The sequence below is a fragment of the Lissotriton vulgaris genome, chromosome 6 (genome assembly GCF_964263255.1).
Source record: "Lissotriton vulgaris chromosome 6, aLisVul1.2, whole genome shotgun sequence".
Classification (NCBI taxonomy): Eukaryota; Metazoa; Chordata; class Amphibia; order Caudata; family Salamandridae; genus Lissotriton; species Lissotriton vulgaris.
Window position 1 is genome coordinate 1,701,242,638 of NC_141694.1, and position 22,370 is coordinate 1,701,265,007.

Here is a 22,370-nt window from a genome sequence, read left to right on the forward strand (position 1 = left end):
AACCCTACACCCAACAACAACCCCCCTGACCACTCGAAGTCCCACCTCACCACCCTCTCCCAACAAGTGAGCAACCAGGCCTAGCCTGTGTGAAGGCATCTATGGTACCAAACTCGCCTTCCCACCCCCCTCACCTCCATAATCACCACTATTAATACCTTTGTGACTACCTATCGATAGCCTTACAATAGGTACACTTGGGCCTTACAATAACTACGCTAGTTTTTTATTTTATTTTTATTTCTCTTTTATAATTTACCTTAAATTTTCCCTTACCTTTTTTCTGAATTTACTGTTTTGGCCTTAACTCATTTATCAGGATTGCCAGAAATTATTCTAGATACTCCTGGACCTCATCTCCGAGAAAAAACGTTGTGTATGCCCCTTAAAAAAAACTTTCAATTCAGCTGAATTTTGTGGGTATACTTCAGCCCCTAGCTTCTGAAATGGTGAAAACATTTGTCTTAAACGCCACCTCTGCTCTACTGTAGCGTGGGCAAAGTCTGGCTGTGCAGAAAAGGACACTCCCTCAAACTCTCTTTTGGTGTTGGGGCATTCCAAATTGTAGCTATTTTGCCTTGGTAAGAAATTACCAAAGTACACCAGTACTGCCCGGGGGTATTCAGTAATACCCACTTGCTGCTGCTTAGGCATTAAGGGGAATCGATGAGGTCTTTGTATTTCGTTCTCCCAGTCCCAGTCTATAGGCTCTGGAAATGCTCCCTTTAGGAGTTTTAATATAGATCCTCTGGTGTTCCCTCCTTCCCTGCCCTCCGGAATCCCCAGGAGTCTCAAATTGTTTCTCCTCTGCCTGTTTTACTGCTCCTCTAGTTTCCACATCATATCTGTTAACTTGGGATATTGGGATATCCTCTGGATCTTCAGTTCAGCAACCTCATTTCAAGAGTTTCTGTGCTAGCTACCACCATTGTCATTCTTTCTGATATCTCCAAGCAGGTTTTACCTATCTTTCTGACAGCCCCGGTAGTTTTTTTGAGGCTTGTCGGGCCTGACAACTATAATTTCTGGTCTCCTTCTGCATCTGTTTGATAGTAGCCAGAATAGCCGACGGGGAGGTTTCTGCCAGACTAGTAGACTCCAGTCCTACTGTGGTACCTGCCTCTTCTGTCTGACCTCCAGTGGCCACTTCCTCCATCCCCCCCCTTGCTGATTGAGCAGTTGAGTTGCTGATTAGTCCCATCTCAGTCTGGGCATATCTTTCCGGGCTGTTCCATCCTGTTTTGAGCCTGAGTTCTTACTACTTACAGTCAATTTCTTTCTTCGGCATGCATATTTCCTCTTTCCCTCCCCTCCACCAGACCGGCTTTTAAGACAGATTTTTCCAGGGAGCTGCTGCTGCTCGTGCCTGACAGTGGTCCTCAATGATTCAATTTCCGGTATTGAGGATTCGGAAAGAAAATCCCCCCCTCACCGCCACCGCCCCCCACCATAGGCTCTGGTGATGCCGTCGCCCCTCAGATGGCTGGTCCTTAACAGAGTGTGGCTTAAATCTTCTACGGAAATAGGAAGGGCATCCTCCACCCCCCCCCCCAAATTCAGGATATTCAATGCCTACAGAGTTAGTCACTACTTGTTCTACTATTGTTTCACCATCTGGTGCCACTAAAACTGCATGTGGTATGTCAATTTGAACAGAGTCACCACTTACTACTTTCTGCTTTGCGGGGTGCAGTACTGTCAAAACAGCCTCAGCAGGGACCGGGGCTGATGAAACCGATGAAGCTGACAGGACTGCTGCGACATCCCGACTTTTTTGACCCTCGCTTCCCATGTGGGGTAACAATTTGGATATTAAAGATTGCCCTTCAATGGGCGCCGTAATGTGGCTCCGCCGGGCAGGTCATTGTACTGGTTTGTTTCTTCCCCAAGCCAGTCAGGTCTTCACCTTTTTTTTGCCTCTCCCTTCAGAGCTTGGTTCTTGAGAGTGCTCCGGCTAAGCTGTGGATGGCTCAGCTGTCCTGGAAGTGCCAGATGGTAGTGAAAATGCGGTCGCGGTCGCTGAAGGTTTCGGTTTGAGTACTTTTGCCCCTCTTCCCGCCATCTGGTCCATAGAGCCTCTGTATCCACCTAGGGCTTCCATCAAAACCCGCAGCAGCTTACGGTTTGATTTTAGGGGATCCGTGGATATTAAATACACAATACACTTTCGGGTGGCACTAGGCTTTAAAATCTGGCAGCTATAGCGCCCGGCGTATTCTCCAATGATACCAATGTTTAACCAGCTCTCCCCATCTAATTAGTCTCTCATTGGACCTCGCGTGGTTGCAGTGCTACCGTCAACCATAGGGCTGGCGAGGTAAGGAGAGGAGGGGTAGCGACGGAAGTGCTACACAGGCGCCATCTTGCTCCTCAACCTCCACATTTCTAAAATGTCTAAAGTAATTTAAAAGTTATAGCTAATTTATATTTTATATTGTGCTTGCTACAGTATATTTTTTTAAATGGCAGATTTTACTATTACCAAGCTCAATGACAACTTAGCGACTTTGTGAGGATGAAACTCTGAGTCGACTATTTTCAAACCTATGAGCTACTGAGCTGCAGTCAGAAAACGTATTTCAGTAGTGATTTTCCGGTTCATCAAGCTATACTACTAATGGGCCGATTCCGATCCGGTAAAATTACCGTCCGTACGATTCGCACCTGGAGCCGTCTCCGTACGACTCTTACACACGCTGTACGACCCGACGAGTACGATCCGGACTGGTGTATCAGGACGCAAGTCGTACGGTCCACGTCAGGTAAGGGCGATTCGTATGGAAAAGTGCGCAATCACATACAGACCGTACGGCGCATACCCCCCATGATCGCAGGGTTACGGCGTGTACCCCTGCAATCATGGGGGGTATGTGCCATACACCCAGCGAACATGGGGTACGCGCCGTACACCCAGCGTACATGGGGTACGGTGCGTATCCCATGTACGCTGGGTATACGGTGTGTACCCCCCATGATCGCGGGGGTACGTGCTGTACCAGTCCAATCATGGGGGGTACGCTCCGTACCCGGGGGGGGGGCGTTCCGTACCTGTTTCGTCGCAAACTCCGCTTTTACGGCTGTTTTCAGCTCCCGTAGAAAAAGGGTCGTACGGTGCGTACCTGACACGTATTGGACTTGCTGGGTCGTATAAACCAGCCGCGAACCGTACAGATGTCGCGTACAGCGGGTTCCGAGTGAGACTCTTACGGAGATTAGAGTCGTGCGGTCTCTTTACGATTCGCATGGAGTCCAGCTCCTGGTACGAATCGTACTTCATCGTATGTACGGGGGACGTTGCAGGGTACGATTCGTACAGGAAAAACGCTCCGAACGACTATTCGGAGCGCTTTTTACCGGATCAGAATCGGCCCCTAAATGTTGGATTTTGTTTTATTTTTTTTCCTAAATATTTATATAAAATTTGGGCAATTTGAAAAATCCAGTATAATAGCACTACATTTATTGCAGGTGTTTAAAAAAGATATTGAATGAGGCAAAGTGCAGGGTAGGCAAAGCAAAATATTATATTTTCGTTTATTTTACATTATTGAGGAAATTCAACTTGTAATTTTTGGTCTTTGCTACTGTTATGTCTTTTGAAACTGCACTTCTCGTTTGGTTATGATGTCACTTTCTTTATCAGGAGTTCAATTCAGTTCACAAAATCAAAGACAACAGAAACATCGGAACTGCTTAGAATAATCAGATTTTCAGTTGAAAACTTTGACCAAAGAACAAACAGTATTAGTAAAGAGCAATATATATGTCTTTTTCTAAAACATGTAGTGGCGTAAATGTTACATTTTTATAGTTAATTTAGAAATACGATCTATTGAAATTACATCACAAGAAATGAATTTTGTAGACCTTGAGGAGTTATTTTTCAAATGTTTTTCTTTAGAGAGGGTATAGGAGCAATGCTACCACCACTTCACACTTTTTCTAATCAGCCTTTAAATAGACCCTTGGTAGATGAACAGAGGGCACTCTTTTCCTTCAAAGAAATACAATATTGTCGAGGTATAAGAGGACTGATCCAAACTTTCAATTGATGTAAAAGCAGAAGGGAATTTCATGCTCTAATTTGAACAACTGAAAATGAGCAATGATATCTACTTTGCTTTCCTGCCTTTCAATGGAGCAGAGGTTGTCAATGACCACACTCAAATTCCCAACCTTGCATGCCAGAGCCAGGGGATGCACAACTGCTCACACTAGATGGAGGCAAACATTTCCATTCCAGGCCAGCCATCAAACAAATACAGGCTTTGCTGCTGTATGGACGCAGCACATTATTTAATATCCATCTTTGTACATTTCCAAAACAGTTGGTCAATATTGCTGTATCCACTGCTTCCTCATGAAGGTCTTAGAAGATGAACAAATGAATTAATTAATTAATGAAAAATGTATCAAGCGTGCATATGCCCAGCGGTGTCTTGGGTCTGGTGAGATGTAGAGAACAATGGACTGCAGTAACCGGAAAAAAGAGCGTCGCATATTGGGATATCACTTGAAACTATGCATTTGTAAACAGCCATGTTTTGAGCGATTTGGGGTTTTCAAGTGTATAACCTTTTTCATAGTTTTTCAGTGGAGAAGATAAAGTTCCTTCCTCTCCAGATTGTCTTTTTTGATTGTTGGTACCACTAGACTACACAAATGGGTGGAACGAAGTGTTCTTGTGGGAGCATACCACTGGAACCTATGTTTTAGATATTTTGGGCCGATCTCTGTGCTATCCGCATATGTTTGACACTGCAGACTTTGGAGCTCAACAATGCTCATCAATAGGAGAAACAAGTGCTGTTATAAAATACCCTTGTAGTTACAGTAGCAATTGCAGGCTATTAAATTAAGGAATATTGTAACAGTGTGAACGAAAAAATAAAATGATAATAACTGAAGTTATCATTTTATTTTTCGTATGCTCAGACTTGGGCAGGGCTTGGCTTCCCTATCGTCATGGAGGAAGCGTGTTTGTGCATGCTGGAGTGTTGGCCGTCCCTCTCGGGCCAGCCAAACATTCATGCACATTTCGCATTTTCTCCCTGCAGGCTGCATTACAGCCTGCATTGAGAACATGCCCAGGCCCCCATTCCCTGGCTAAGCACTGAACCACAGCGCTCAGACCAATAACAGCGCTGCATTGCAGCATTGTGATTGGCTCAGGTGAGCCTGGGTGCTTACTAATCACAACACTGCATTGCAGCATTGTAATTGGCTGTGGGGAGCCTGGGTGCTTCCCGGTCCCCGGAAGAGACTCACTTGACGTGGGAGAGATGCTGTGAGTTAGGTAAGGGATTTTTTTTATTTAAACCTCCTCCCCCCTAACACCACAGCCACTGCGGAGTGGTCCCACTACCACTGGGAACCATGCACAAATGCCCACCTTTTACTACTGTGGCTGGAAATGGGGAAGATCTGCAGACTTTGGAACTGTCCCTTCCACCTCTCCTCTCACCACTCTTGACCTGGGGCAATCTGGAGGATGAAGCGGACGGCGATCCCCAGTAACACCGGGACCAGTCCTTTTGAAGGAACTATAACGATGCCCCCTGGGCGGAACCATCATTCTCTGTACTTCCGTGGAACACAAGCAACTTAGGCCGATGCCCGGTGGAGCTGCTCTATTCAGCTAGAGGAGTTTGGCTCTGGTTCACCCCCTCGGCCTGCACCTACCCAGCCGGACATCGGACATTTTTTTCCTCTTCTCCCATTGTGTTTCTTTTCCTTCTCCCGTCTCCTTCCTCCTTGTCTCCCTCTCTTTGTATTCTTGCATTGACACTCAGGTCGGTTTAGTCTGTCTCTCACTTTGACTGCTTTCTTCCTCCAGTAGTACTTATCCCCTTTGCCTGTCTACCTGACTCTATCTGCACTCCGTAACCCTATTTACCATTCCCTTCTACCTTTCATTCCCCTCAAGATGTATGTCTTGTTATACCACGCGCTAATAACTCATATTATTGTGTAATCTCATGGTGTTTTTCTCCTATGTCTATATTTGGCTCCTGTAATTGATGTAATTATGTAACCTGTAACTCGCTGATCCTCGTGTAAAGCGCTCTGATACCTCCGGGTCTAGCCAGCGCTATATAAAACTTTACAAATCCAAAACTTTACAAATATTAGCTGTCACTTTAGTTGAAAATTAGATTTTCAAGGATTACGATTAGTTTAATCAAATGTAATGCAAATGTTACTGTACCTACATGATTCCTTTTGACAAAGTCCTCAGTGTTGCCTTTTACTTTGTAGTTACACTGAGGATTGTGATCCTGCCTGCATGGCAGGTAGACCTGTGTCACTCTTCTCTGGTTAGGATTGCTGAAGTATGAAATACTCAGAGTTATGATGTTTTCCAGTTATTCTGTATCATCTTTTTGTTATGGCTAATTGGCATTCATATAGCGCACAATCTTCCATTGGTATTGTATCACAGCTATTTCAGTAGGCTAAGGATGCATAACTTTACACCTGTTAAACTGTGTCCCCTTCTGAGATATGTGAGTTTTGAAGAGTGAGGCCTGTGCGCTCTACCAAACCAGTTCTGCACCTTCTTGTTTGGCATGCTCGTTGCCCAGCAGAGGTATGTGTGTAGCATACACATTATGCTGTGTGAGTGTCTCATAGAATTTCTTATTTCCTTTGGGTTTCTTCTTATTCATTTTGTTATGACTTGGTTTCAGTCAGCATAAATTGTATCACAGTATGTAACACATTGACTACACATTGTATGTGTAGGTACGAGTGCCTCTCACTCTAAGGTCTTCTCTGGTCCATGGAAATTAGCTAGACAAAGTTACTGGCTATGGGCATGGGACTTTGTCGATTGGAAACACTACCTTGGTGAGGTATGACAGATTCATTATATTAACACAAGAGTTTACAGTGACTGCATTCATTGGTGATTGATTTGATGGTGAATCAGGCAGTATCTTACCTGTGTAAGTGATGTTTTAGAACCATACTCCAACAAGTGGGACTAGTTGTATACGACTTGATGGTGACTTGTTGTATTGGTTGGACGTGAAGGATGACGCCATGGCATTTCTTGGCATAGACACTTAATGTACGTCATGTTATGAAGAATATGGAAGAAATAGGTCATGCATTACTTATCATGTACACCTCATTAAGCTCAGTCATAATCTCTTTCTTCGTAGTTTTAGTGCGCCTCCCTCTGCTCTGCCTTTTACTACTGTGGTTCTTCTTTGGTATTACAAACAGAACTTCCAGGTGAATTGTCTTCTGGTCACGACTCCCCATCTTTTTGTAAGAACTGTGACAAAGGCAAATATGACTTAGTGTAATTGGGATTACAATATGTAATCAAAGGGTTAGCGGGATGTAATCAAGGCATCCAACACGCAATTGTTAATGACGCTGCAGTTTTAGCTGAACACACCAATGTTGTTTTTAACACTGATACCCTCTGTTTGAGGAGTTAATCACAACTTATTAGCTAAAAAATAACGTCTCATTTTCTTCTCTGTTTAGTCTCCCTTTACCTTTACACTACTGTCTATATTATGTCACTATTCTAATTGACAACAAGAGAACATGGCCCTTTCTGTTTTTTGAATTCCCAACCTTGAAGTTAATTTAACTGAACCGCAGACCATGCACTCTTTTTTTTAGGTTTTCTTTTATGTTGGACATGTATATGGACTCATGAAGTTAAGAGCTAAGACTAAAGTAACCTAAAGTTCCAAGCGTTACAACCCAGCAGTGGGGAGGAACAGTCTTAGCCGGCCCTCCTTCTTCCTTGCCTCCCTTTAACATGGAAGCGCAGAGGCGATAGAAAATACCAACACAGAAGGGGAGGATACTACTCCCTTGGTGATATGGAGTTATATATGCCCTATCTCACCTCGTTTTTTGCTTAATTGCAGTTCTTACCCCCGGTTTTGATATACCCACAACTCTGGGCACTTTGTGGCCGCAGTTCTTGTTGAGAGGTGGTTACCTCTCTCTAAACAGTTGTATTTCCACTACATGGTCAATTGTCTGATACATCGACGACTTTGACCCTTTTACTTACTACTTTTGACCTACTACCACTGTTGTTATCCTTTTCTGCCTGGACTGCGAATACCTCTGCCTTTTTTATGTCAATTGGCCTTTTGAAACCTTACTTATCACGTCTCTTCTACTTATTATAAGAAGTTGACCTACCCACAACGTGGAGGTTTTTGATTTGCATTTACTTGGCTGCTCCATGGGACTACAAAAAACAATCTAGCCCTGACGAAGTTCCTACGGGAACGAAACGTGTTGGCTGAGGCCTTTTAACACCTTCGCTGCGGCGGCTATTCCGCTATAGCGCTAAGGGGGCGGGGCGGCCACGCGGCGCGCCCATGCTGGTGATGGAACCGCTCCGTCACCAGCCTCGGTTGAGCTGTACTCATGACGTAGCGGTTCCGTCATGGCCCGCCCACTCAATGGAACGCCCAGCGCAGGCGCGGAAACCGCGCAGGCACGGTGAGCGGGCCATGACGGACCGCTCCGTCATCAGCACAGCGCTACCGTGGCTGATGATGGAGCGGTTCCGTCATCAGCATCGAAAAGGCTATAGAATTGAAACAATAAAGGAATTTTTTCTAAATAGTACAACTTCTCTGGACTTCTAATTCTGGTGCACCATCCCTTCCTATAGGACCAAGTAGAAAATCTATCTGGCATTACGAGCTGTTCACATTTGGTATTTTTAAGAAAAGGAGTTCCAATATGTAAACGAATATGTACGGAATATTCCAAAGTAATTAGCCAAATGAAATTGGTACACACTCCTTAGCCTACCCAGGCCTCTTATTTTTTGTTCACCTCCCTTGACTCTCATATTGCTTTGTGTGTTATTGAGCGTCTTTTCATAGTTGCTGATGGTGATTCACTCTAATGCTGTGCTATCAGTAATATCTCCAATGCAAGCCGTCTTATTTCCCTTTTATTTTTTTCCCATACTTAACATGCCCTAAGATAAAAGGCCACAGTTTATACAGCCAATTAACATTTATTAAATCTATATGCATCAATGGACAAAGTTGCAGTCTTTAATACGAGCGTTAATTGGAGTAGCTGTTTCAGAGTAAGGAAAGGAGGAAATGTTAATTGAGCCAACCTCATTTGTCACAGTGTTTTCCCAACATGCAACGTTCACTTTGAGAACCAGCTTCATTGTATATCTTTAATTAAATGATTAATTTGCTTCTACATTTTCTAGCATACCACTGCAAAATGTGTGCATCAAGGCACTCAGATGTACCCATTTAGGAACTGAGTAACGTTTCAACGGGGCCTCAAAATAGCTGATAAACAAAGAGTGCACTATTATTTGGGGAGCAGATTATTGGGATAGGGATCCCTTTTGAAGGGTAATGCATGGTAAGTTAAACTGAAATCAGTAAATATTTGCCAAACCACATTATCTGTTAAACCGCTGGTAGTTGCACTGAAATGAAATGCAAAAAAACGTAAGTAAAAATAAAACAGTGCAGATCCAAGAAGCACGGAATCTGGGTTTGCTGATTTTCGCAACAAACTACAACTGGGAAATACACGATTTTCCGAATTTGCCAGTTTATATATGTCCGGTTGGGAAAAGGGAGGGCTGGTTGATTGTCATAAGGGTGGTCTTGCAAAACGATGGAAACCCGCACAGAGCTATAGCTATTTGCTGGTACATACATTCTGCATGACCCTTCACTCTTAAAGTAACTTCAAAATAAGTTAGCAGTGCTCATGTTGTCTGGGTGGGAAATTGTTCCTGTATCTAAAAAAATATTTTCCTGCCTGATTAAAAAATAAAAGTTATATGTGTTAATGCACGTCTAGATTACTTACTCCTGTCGATAGGCGAACATCCGGAGTCCTAAGTGTAGGCCAGTGTAGATTTAGCGAGTTATAACTGTGCAGGTTTCCAAGAATAAGGCTACGGATTTGTGCGACTTCCCCTAGAGACAGAAGTCTACATACGACATAGGAGAGGCACAATGAGTACATTGCTCTGTTTTGTTGTCCCACAATGATTGCAAACCAGCCCCACCGTGCACAGCACAAATGCTGAATAAAATGGCTGTCACATGTTTCTTGACGCAGCAGATCTGGTCTTCATTTCAGGAAGGAACTCGAGGAGTTTGCGGCGATGAAGGAGATGGAACGCCACAAGCAATGCCTCGAAGAGGAGGAGAGGAGAAAGCACGAGCAGACCCGGAGGATGCATCATCTTCTCAGCACCGCGCAGGTTGGTGTGCCTGCCCCTGACAGCTCGTGCAGCCCGCTGGGGCCCCCAGCCTGACAGAGATTAACTAGCGGGCTGAATGGGGCATGACTTGTTGGAAAGATATCACAAAGACACTACTTTCTGCTCAATTTAGTTGTATTCTTTTGGCAAGAGCAAGCACCATGACTACTCCGTGACAGCAGCTTCACAGAGGCTGCCTCGGCGGTGCTGGCAGGAAGAGTCCATGTCAGCACTTTGATCTGTCACACTGATAACACAACTCGAACTGTGGAACCTCGCGTGTAATGCTCATTAATTGGCAGAGATAGGTAGCACTTTCATGCCTTCAGCCTTTAGAACATCGTTCAAATATTAAGCTGCTAGTTTTTGCGCTTCTTCATTTAAATAGTGCTAATTGCGTGCAGAATCTATGCAGTACAAAAGCTTTTATGGGTTATGTAATATTTATATATTTATGTAGCGCTTCATAACACTTCTGTAGCTTCTAAGCACTGTGATTAACAGTTTTTACTATTGCCCTATTTTAGTTGACTCCAGTCAATACTGTCTAATTTATCAAAACATTTCTGAAATATGATTGACTTAGTTGTGACAGAAAGGGTTATTTTGGGAAGAGGCGACACTAACTTAATAAATACACACTGGTAATCAAGTTAGCTAGTTGTGAGGTGGGGTAATGATAGGCATTAGCTAGGCAATGTGGTGCATCCTGCGTCAGTTATTAACAAGAGGGAGGGTCTCTGAGCCAGGCCATGGCAACACAATGCTTGGCCAACAGTAACAGTAAGGAGTTTAATCTGATTCTCGATTGTGGGATCTCCAGGACACATTCCAGTACTGCAAACAAAGCAGAGAGTTGCATAGTGTAGTTCACAATGTTTTAATTACTCCAAGGGATTCCCTCAAATAAAATTGACTTTTAGGACTAGATCATGACAAATGATAAAAGTGTACATATGGGGACTGACATCAAGGACAAGCATTAGGCAGCATAAAGGGGTGTGATGAACACAGTGTATCAATTTAACAGGAACTATTTGGGAGAGTGAGTACAGGTGGGCGCAGTAGGATCACCACGTGTACTCGGTCAGTACTTGTCAATAAAGGCATTTCATAAAGTCTTAAGACCAAACCCTTGGTATCTAATGTTTTTATGAGTTTGGGCCACAGCAGAAATTCTAAAGACTCACTAGGCTATGAAGGACACTGTGACCATACTATGTGTTGGTGCATGAAGAAAGGTGTACACAGTGTCAGTCCTACCATCTTTCTTAAAATGATCCTGCATTACAAATTGTTGTTTATTTAGATTTGTCTAGCTAAACTTAGCTTGCAAATGGATTCAATCACATAAAATGCTATTTTGTTTTCAGAATGCTGGTTTAGTCAGAAGTAAGAATGCCAGAGAATATAACTGGATATATCCAGGCATATCTCCCCAAAGCATACCATACTCTATTAGTAGATACCTCAGTATGAAAGCTTTCCAAGGGATGGACTACCCATTTTGACACACCCAATGAAACGTTTTCCCAGGTGACAGAATCCACCTAGTAAGACCGCATGAGATTGCACACCCATTAATCTCCTGCTGGGATCAGGGAAACCCTGCAGAATGGAAACCAGTGAATCCAGATCCCACAATGTTCACTCAGAATGGCAAATTGTTGGGGCGGAGACGCCAGCCAGAATCAGTATCTCCAGTCCTGGTATCGCTACCTCCAATTAGCAGCCAACCAGTGGTGGGGCACTTTATGTACTTTTACCAGTCATATGTTGAAGAATTTAATAAAGAATTTACACCTAATACTCCAAAGATGCAAAGCAAGAGAATTAGGAGGAACATGCCAAGTAGATGAATTCTAAATAGCTATACATATTTAAAAAAAATGTCATGTAATGACTGTGAATTGTCAGGATAAGAAGAAAGAAAATATATTCTTTTTAAATAATTTGGATCACAGTTGAAGTTGGGTTTCTGCTCAGGGAGGTAGTTTTCACATTGTCTGCTGTCTCTGTAGATATTATGACATTACACTCAACCATTTGCACACTTTAACCTTATGGCATTGCAATCCATGTTTACATTATATTACATTAGAATAGTATTATTGACATTTTCTTATGATAGGTGATAAACCGCAATCGTGCAGTAAAAACATCTCGAAAAGCTATTTTTTCCCAAAAAAATGTCTAGTATTGGTGTTTATATAAATATTAGTGCTAATCCTAACAAACTATCAACACAATATTACTAATTGCAGTAATGTTACTATAGAATGATAGCCAGCTGTTGTTGAAGGACCCCTTTCCTTGTGTTATATGCCCTAGCTGGAGCTAAGGGCCCATAACAAGGGGGATGGCATTTAGCAACATTTATAGCCAGACATTTAAGGGCTATAAAGCTATAAGAACTTTGTTCCCATTGAGGGTAGGAAGTTGTAAATAAAAAAAAAGAAACAGAAAGGCAAAAATTGGGATGTTGGCGCAGAAGGCCTGTACCAGCCATTATTAGCCCCGAACCCTTTCATTGGCTTCAGTGCAGCTCTCAATATTCCAGTGTTATATTATATGGAATAATTACCCCCTGATGTACCTTATGGGGCTATTTCAAGTCACTGATAGGTTCCAAGACCATATAGAGGAATGAGGCGTATGGCGGGGTTGCATTATACAATCATGGAACTCTGAGGTCACTAGCAATATGCTGTTAATGTACAACAGAAGGGAATTTATTTCTTACTATAAATGCTCTTAGTATTACAGGTGTATGAACCACTTAAATCCTTGGTGTCTTACTCTTTCAAATGAAAGAGTTAGCATGGTTATAGACATGAAGAATACAAGTCGAATCTGTAGTGTTGAATTAAACACCTCAAAACATTTAGTAACTTGTTGCAAAACGATTGTAGACTCAGTTTAATGTAATTCAGAATAAAAAATGTGTAGACAGGTGCACAGTCGTTCTATCTTTCCTGCAATGTACCATAGCGTGCCAAAAATAAGCACTTTGGCATTTGGATATTCTTTCTGCTGACCACTGCTCGTTTTATGAAAACAGGTTAGAAGAATGAAAGCCATGTCTTCTTTCCTTGTTTAAAACGCATCTGCAGTGATGCTATGTGACCTGCCTTCCACCTTGTCTGTTATCTCTGTGGCAGGAGCCATTAGGTCGTCACAACTCAACTGCAATAAGTTATTAGGGTTGAGCAGCAATGTCGTTCCCTTGCTACAGGTAACTAGAGACATCCCATCTCGATCATAATAAAGAAAATAGAGGTAGGCTTTTATACATGGATTGCAGGCTCTGGTGAATAATAAGAGGAATATTACATTGGAGAAAGTCTCACACTGTACATATTAAGGATATTGTAAGTCACAGGAGATTGATAAAGAGGCACATGACTGAAAGCCTGGAACTCTGAGGGGGATTTACATTTTCCTTACTAATGTAAAGTAAGAGATTATATTCTTTGTAATATGTGAGCATGTTTACACTGCCCAACCTGAATGTCTTTATTTTTAAACCTGTTTTTTGGAAGTGGGCTTTTCTCACATTTTTCCTTATCCGTTGGTGAGTAGCTCATCCCCTTAAGGTTTTTCTGTGCTTTCCGGTAGCCAAACTAATGGTTAAACTTGACTAGGTTAGCTGGAATTAATCACTCATGGAACTCTAACCCCTCCTTTCTATCTGGAAAGTCTGTTACCCCTTACTACAGTTTTGTGCTAATCTGGCTCCTTGTTGTAGAGCCGGAGTTCCAGGCAGGGCAGCATTTGGAAGGCTGTTAGTGTCAGATGACTGGTGCTTGGTGGGGGGGGGGCTTACGCGGGCCTGCTTACTTTCTGGGATCATAAGGGAAGGTGGTGCTGTATGGTTAGAAACTGCTGCAAAAGCCCTGGGAAAGTGTCTAGATTGAAGTGAAGGCACCGGTCCAGTCGTACTAGCTAGGAAAAGAGCACAGTGACCAGAGCCGGACTGTCCGTAGTGGGTACCGGGCATTTCCCCAGTGGGCCGGACGAGTGGGGGCCGATTCTTTGGCAGTGAGGGGTGGTTTGTCACTGGGGGTTATACCCACCCATTCCCGCTCTCGGGGCCAGTAAAGCAGGGATCTGCCAGGGTGGGTTGCTGTTCCCAGTCCGGCCTTGATGACATCACTACTGGCTTGTAATAAATTATTGCAAGTAACAGAATTTAACTGGCGTCCTAGCGTGCATGTAATCAGAAAATCAAACATGAGATGTTTCCGCGAGATTGCAGCCTCACAATACGATAATAATGATGATGATGATGCACTGCATTTCTGATTCCTGATAATAATATCAATGTTTACATAAATTAAGTAGATTTTGATATATTTTTATTGCACATGTTACTGTATTGTTTTGCTTCTCCATGGTGCGGTAACTAACAAATGCTAATGTGATACTGCGAGCTGCATAAAGTAGGCATAATCTTATTTGTCTTCAAATAATGCTTAAATATGTATTTTACAACAACATATAGTTTGTGTAGGTTTCATTGGTCCTATGGAGCACTAAACTGCAGCTTTACCAATTTTCCTAAGGAACACATTGGTGGGCTAATAAAAAGGACCCCCCTCTAGCCCCCACCATAACATTCCTCAAGCATTGGCAAAACACCGCCCCTCCTTAGAAAATGTCATTTGCCTTATTGTTATTATGTATGACTCTTTTAATTACTAAATATGCAAATGGCCAGGTTACTCTAAGAGATAATCTCCTGCTAAAAGCCACTGTAATTTGATACAAACATTTTTAATTAGTAAAACCTTTGGTGACAATGGGTTGTTATGGACACGAGGCCTCTAATCAATGGCAGCTTCTTTTAATATTCTCTTTGCTATGCTGCACCACGAGCCACCGAACCATTATTAACTTTTTCCTCTTTGTTAACTAACAGTATTTTCGCTGGGCTCCTCGCTGCGGCCATTGTTCTTCTGATAATTGACAAGCATCATTGTGGTTTCAAAGGCGACTTGCTCGGCTACAAGACATTCATATTTAAGGTTTTTTGAAAATTAGAAACTATTTTAAAAGACATAAACAACAAAAAAAACAATGTATTTAAATTGTGTTTTGACTATAGGGCGGGATCTTAGCAACAGTATTTTTGTAAACATTCTCCGCGCAGCACCACGCAATTTGGAGGATTATAAAGGCATCTTCTACAGAAGAGTGCAGGTTGCTTGGCTATACATGATGTTATGCACCACCTGCTGGCCGCTACAGGGAAGTCTTTTGATGTATTACTTCGAAAGAGTTATTTTACAATGACTTGAGCGATTAATAGTTTGAAAATTGTGGCATAAAGAAATTTACTACATGTTCCAAAAACTAAACTAAATCAGGAAAAATGTTTGAAACATAAATATCTAGTTATGAAAGTTGCTTTATTTCTTCACATGCATATCCTGCACGTGGCATATTGACAATCAAACTAAAATATGAAGGTAATTAATTAACTGTTGTCCGTTCTTTACTTTGTTAGTTAAAAGGTGTATTCGTTGTAGCTCTCTCTACTAACAATCGCTATTTCCAGGACCTTTATCATTAAAGTTGCAAGGGAATTTTTACAAAATATTTAGTTTCAAACAAATACGATATTTTTCTTAACGACAAAAGATCAGTCATCCGAGTAATGTACAAGATAACAGTTAAGGATGATTGGATTTTACCTGAAAAAATCCTGCTGTTCCCCAGTCCTTGATTTACCAGTACCTGGCATCCACCTAATCCAGTGGCATGGAAAAACAAGAAACACGCGTTTTTGAGGATTCACATATGGAAGAGAATCGTTTCTAGGCCGATTTCTGTGTCTGGACTTTCCCATGGAGATTTCGACTGGTTTTAGATTCTAAAATCTATATGATAAAAGCAAATAACTTGGAATGATGGGCTGGTAACTGCTGTTACCGGTAGCACCGGAGGGTATGGGCCATTGGCAATGAGGGCCTAAAAGGCAAACAGCTAACTTATTCTTTATCCCATTATTTTTTTTAAAAGATTTATACAGATTCTATACACCAAAATACCTTGGCGGTTTTCAGCGGTATGAGCAATGTTTCCTTTGCACAGCTGGCATACATCCGCAATGAGAATATAAAGTATCACATTCTTATAACTTTGTTTCATATTCTGCGCGGCTGGAACATATTTGTTGGCTTATAATAATGTCCTGAGTATGTGACAACACATACATATTTTCTGAGTGCATGTGGAGGATGGACATGAAAACAAAACAGATTGAATGCCATTTTTGCGGCCATCCCTGATTTGTAATTATTTCTAATTCATGGAAGCCCATATGTTTGTGCCTGGCGGGCATCTTGGTGTTCCTTGTCTCTGAAGACGGCCTGACAGCTCCATAACTGCTTTTCTAGAGCGCGCCCACTCAAGAGAGTGTGGGGCCTAATTCTTCTTTCTTCCCCAAGTCCTGTCTAATGATGACAGTGTGGGATTATCCCGGGAGCCGGGGGTCAGCTGTACAAGAGGTTATTTTTTTGGGCTCCATCCATCATCTCAGCTGCCACTTTTCCCACCCGTGCCTCTCATTCTTCCCACAAAGGTTGGGATGGGCATGACAGGCAGCAGTCTGAGCCAGCCCACAGGGCTGTGCAGTAAGTGTCGACATGATTACTTTGCCACACAGACTGTAGGCGTGACCTCGCCGATGTAGCCATCTTTTGTTGCCCAGGGGAGCAATAATATGATGCTCCAAAACCCGGGTGTCCTAATTGAGAAGGTTTGAAAACCTTGAACATAGCACAACATTGTGTCAGCTGTTAATGTTCCCCTTTTCAAAGAACTCTCACTGCCAGATCTTTGTTTCGAAAATGAGCATTTGCACTGAAGCTATAGAAAGTATGTACACATTACTGTGCTGTAATGTAGGCAAATAAAGAGTGCGATTAAAAAGCGAACACTCAAGTTCAAGTTCAGAAATTTGTAAAGCGCACTACTCACCCAGAGGGTCTCAAGGCGCTTGAGGGAGGGGGGGGGTGCAATTACTTATCGAATATCCAAGTTTTTAGTTGCTTTCTGAAGGAGAGATGGTTCTGTGTAAGGCGGAGGTGGGTGGGGAGAGAATTCCAGGTTTTTGCCGCTAAGTAGGAGAAGGATCTACCCACCATGGTGGATTTATGGATGCGCGGAATATCGGCGAGGGCTTGATTGGATGATCGTAGATGGCGGGTGGGGGTGTAGAAGGACAGTCGTGTGTTGAGGAATTCGGGTCCTAGGTTGTAAAGGGCTTTGTGTGCGTGAGTGAGGAGACGAAACGTTATTCTCTTGTTGACAGGAAGCCAGTGAAGGTCTTTCAGGTGATCGGAAATGTGAGCTTGGCGGGGGATGTCTAGGATGAGTCTGGCTGAGGCGTTTTGGATGCGTTGGAGTGTTTTCTGTAGTTTGGCTGTGGTTCCGGCGTAAAGGGTATTTCCGTAATCCAGGCGGCTTGTGACCAGTGCGCGGGTGACAGTCTTTCTTGTTTCGGTGGGGATCCAGCGGAAGATTTTTTTGAGCATGCGAAGGATTTTGAAGCATGATGATGAGACGGCGTTGACTTGTCTGGTCATCGAGAGGGAGGAGTCCAGGATGGAGCCCGGGTTACGTGCGTGATCCGTGGGTATGGGTGCGGTTCCCAGGGCCGGTGGCCACCATGAGTAGTCCCAGGCAGAGGGGGATGAACCAAGGATGAGAACTTCCGTCTTGTCCGAGTTTAGTTTTAAACAGCTGTTTTTCATCCACTCGGCTACTTCTTTCATTCCGTCGTGTAAGTTGGTTTTGGCGGTGTTTGGGTCTTTGGTGAGTGAAAGGATCAGCTGGGTGTCGTTTGCGTAGGAGATGATGTTGAGGTTGTGTTGGCGCGCGATGGATGCAAGGGGACTCATGTATACGTTGAAGAGAGTGGGACTGAGTGATGAACCTTGTGGTACGCCGCAGATGACTTCGGTGGCCTCTGAACTAAAAGGGGGGAGGCGGACTCTTTGTGTTCTTCCGGCGAGGAACGAGATGATCCAGTCTAATGCTTTTCCTTGTGTTCCGAAGTTGTTGAGGTGTTGTATGAGGGTGCTATGACAGACTGTGTCAAAGGCTGCGGAGAGGTCAAGTAGGATGAGGGCGGCTGTTTCTCCGTTGTCCAGTAGAGTTTGAATGTTGTCTGTTGCTGCGATGAGGGCGGTCTCGGTGCTGTGTTTGGCTCGGAAGCTGGACTGAGATGGGTCGAGGGATTTGTTAGATTCAAGGAAGGCGGCGAGCTGTTTATTGACGGCCTTCTCAATGAATTTAGCAGGAAAAGGGAGGAGCGAGATGGGGCAGTAGTTCTTAAGTTCAGTGGGGTCTGCTGTGGGTTTCTTCAGAAGGGCGCTGAGTTCGGCATGTTTCCAGCTTTCCGGGAAGGTGGCGGAGTTGAAGGATCAGTTGATGACGTCGCGGAGATGGGGTGCGATAATGGAGTCTGCTTTGTTGAAAATGTGGTGGGGACATGGGTCGGTTGGCAATCCTGAATGGATGGAGTTCATCAGGCGGATGGTGTCTTCAGTGGTGATTGGGTTCCAGGCACTAAGGTTGTTAGAGTGCGGTTTTGGTTCGGAGGTGAGTGGAGTGGATAGGTCTTCGGACTGGTTTTCGAAGCTGTTATGTATGTCAACGATTTTGTTGTGGAAGAATGATGATAGAAAGTCGCAAAGGTGTTGGGAGGGAGTGATGTCGTTGGTGCCGGCGGTGCGGTTGGTAAATTCTTTGACGATGTTGAATAGTTCCTTGCTGTTTTGGGCGTTGTTATCAAGTCGATCCTTGAATGCTGATTTCTTGGTGGATCGGATCAGCTGGTGGTGTTTGCGGGTGGCGTTCTTGAAGGTGGCCAGGTTGTCCGTGGTTGGGTTTTTTCTCCAGGCTTTCTCGAGGGTACGACAGAACTTCTTGGATTTCTTAAGGTCATCGTTGAACCAGGGGGCTAGTTTGCTACCTTGTTTGATTTGATGTCATGCCTACATTCAGAAATGGCAGGGTTATGTAAGAGGATAATGTGGCAAACAAATATATATATTATTTGAGCAATCACTGAGAAAGGTGGCTTGTACTACACGAGGAAAGTGAAATGTTAAGGTGGGCTAAAATCCCATATTTCACAGGGACCAATCACATACTTGTCATTGTTCATGGGAATTGCATCAAATCTCAGCCTCTGCAAAGCTTTACCACAGACCAATGCTTAATTAGAATCCTCTTCATGAAAGATAAAGCATATCCTGAACCTTCACATTTCAATCAGGACCGATTTCTTACTGAACCTTTCAGGTGAAATCTCGAACATCTCCAAGTTTTTCATTTGGTCATTGTTTAATAAGCAGTCTATTTGTGAAAACTAAACAAAACATGAACATTGTAGTTCCAATTAGGGTCCTAGGTTATCTGAGCCTTGCAGCAACAGCTCCAAAATTCTCAAAAGCACAATCGATGCATGTTGTTTAATCAATAGTCTATTATTGAAAGCCAGAATTCTAATGGCAATCAGGGCCCATAGTTATCTTTGCCTTCGTGATGGCAGCATGCAAAAATGTCTGATTTATCAAGCTAGAAAAAATGGGGAGTCAGGTCCTGGGACGTGCGGTCGGCTGGTCCATAAGTTATATTTTGTGAAAAACAGAGTGCCAGCCACACAATTACTTTAAGTGCTCTTCTTTTGAGGAAGAAACCAAGTGAAACTCCTGGGTTTATCTGGGTATCGTACTATTACCCTTTTTCTTTTTATTGTTTTCTAATTTTCTATTTCATTTATGAAAAGGACACTTTTTCGTATTTTTTGTTCACATAAAAAGACAATTATTCACAACACAAAACATTTTGAAACATACAAACACCTAATTGTATATACACACTGATTCACTTTGATATATACACAAAAATATCTTACAAAAGACCAGAGTTGCGATATGGGTTCGAGATTTCAAATAGACTATTATTGGAAGTCAAAAAAATTAATAGAAACAACTTAATATGATTTGCAATTCATTTTACAACCATAGACCACAAATAAATTCCTTTAGTCTATCAACAAACAAATGTCTAATCTATTTTACGCCAACGCGTTTCAAATCCGGTATGTCCACTCAACCGATTCTCCTCAGGGCTCTGCCTTTAAAGAACGTATCTGGAAAGTGTATAAAACAAAGCTAGTTTTAACTTCTTTATTTAGAAATCCTTTGCTTCCAACTAAGCAGTTTTAATGTCACTCTTCTTACCTGTTCGCCAGCAGTCGCCGGTCCGCAGGAGGAGTGTAGTTTTAGACTGGGGTCCTTAGCTGTATGTCTAAAAGTAGATAGGGGCATCATAACTTTTCTTGCTTAGCTAATAGGACAACATGGGGCACACATCTCATGGACATACCTTGAGGGATCGAATCCTTGTCCCCTCCGGTACGTCAATATTCCTTTCCGGTATTGTAGGTTGATTACAGCCTGCAATTAGTGAAGGATTTTATGTAAACCTTTGTTTGCACAGAACAAAAAGAGAGAGCGTTCACTGCTTTTCGAGGCGTACCTGTTTCAATTTGCTTCCTGCTTCGGCTGTTTTCTGTTCTCTTTAGCTGTAAGCGCATACCATGCGCAATCCAATTTCAGCTTGTCAATCGTCTCCCTACAATGATTATACGTAGGGAGACGACTGACAAGCCGAAATTGGATTGACATTAAAACTGCTTAGTTGGAAGCAAAGGATTTCTAAATAAAGAAGTTAAAACTAGCTTTGTTTTATACACTTTCCAGATACGTTCTTTAAAGGCAGAGCCCTGAGGAGAATCCGTTGAGTGGACATACCGGATTCGAAACACGTTGGCGTAAAAGAGATTAGACAGTTGTTTGTTGATAGACTAAAGGAATTTATTTGTGGTCTATGGTTGTAAAATGAATTGCAAATCATATTAAGTTGTTTCTATTAATTTTTTTGACTTCCAATAATAGTCTATTTGAAATCTCGAACCCATATCGCAACTCTGGTCTTTTGTAAGATATTTTTGTGTATATATCAAAGTGAATCAGTGTGTATATACACTTAGGTGTTTGTATGTTTCAAAATGTTTTGTGTTGTGAATAATTGTCTTTTTATGTGAACAAAAAATATGAAAAAGTGTCCTTTTCATACATGAAATAGATAATTTGAAAACAATAAAAAGAAAAAGGGTAATAGTACGATACCCAGATAAACCCAGGAGTTTCACTTGGTTTCTTCCTCAAAAGAAGAGGATTTAAAGTAATTGTGTGGCTGGCACTCTGTTTTTCACATGATTTATCAAGCTAGCATATTTTTGAGCCCGTAGCTGCTGAGGCTTTTCTGATATTTGGGGTACTTTGAACTTGCACGTTCATATTTCTTTTGCCATGTAAAGTATCCCCACCAAAACTATGCCATTTTCTTCCACCATGATGAGGATTCTAAAGGTACCGAGGGTTTGAAGATTCCCCTAGGGGGCACTGAGAAAATAGTAAGGATAACCATCTTCCCAGCTTTCAGGAGTAAACAGAGTTGCATTAAAAAAACATTGTTTTACCAAAGTTTTTGCATTTTTATAGAGGTAATCAATTGTTTCTAATTTGTGTGGTTTCAACCAACTTGCAGTTTGTGGTGAAACAGATGTGAAATCCATGGGTGATCCTTGTGAGCTATACATTTCCAAAACATAGACGAAATTCTATGTTCAACAAGTGATCGGTATCTTTGGGAATGCTGCAGGGATGACTTGTGCAGATCCCTGAAGCATTCCCAAAGAAACCAATCGCTGAAATGAAAAAATAATGAAAATGAATAGGATTAAAAAAAGCAATTGGTGACCATGTTTTCATCTGAAATGTTTTTGTCACAATGGCCAGTCTACAAAAGTGATATACTGTTTTGTCCATCAGACCATTCTGGTTGCAAGGATACACAGGGCTTGCATATTTTCAAAAAATATCCGATATCCAAAGCCAACAATTGAACTGCAACTTATAGTGATTTTTACATCATGTACCGAATATGCAGCTATTCATATGACAATATCTAATGAATGAAAAATAGGTATGAAGGAAAACTATGTATTTTGGAAATGTGTACTAGATACTGAGTTTAGGAATTG

General features: G+C 42.4%; 1 protein-coding gene across 1 annotated transcript in view; it reads left to right on the top strand.

The window, feature by feature from the left end:
• SPATA17 (spermatogenesis associated 17) overlaps window positions 1–22,370 on the top strand; it is an 895,854-nt gene that overhangs the window by 447,442 nt on the left and 426,042 nt on the right. The window contains exon 6 of the mRNA XM_086925466.1: window positions 10,120–10,243. Within this exon, the coding sequence (XP_086781592.1) occupies window positions 10,120–10,243 (124 nt within the window). The remainder of the gene's footprint in view (window positions 1–10,119; window positions 10,244–22,370) is intronic.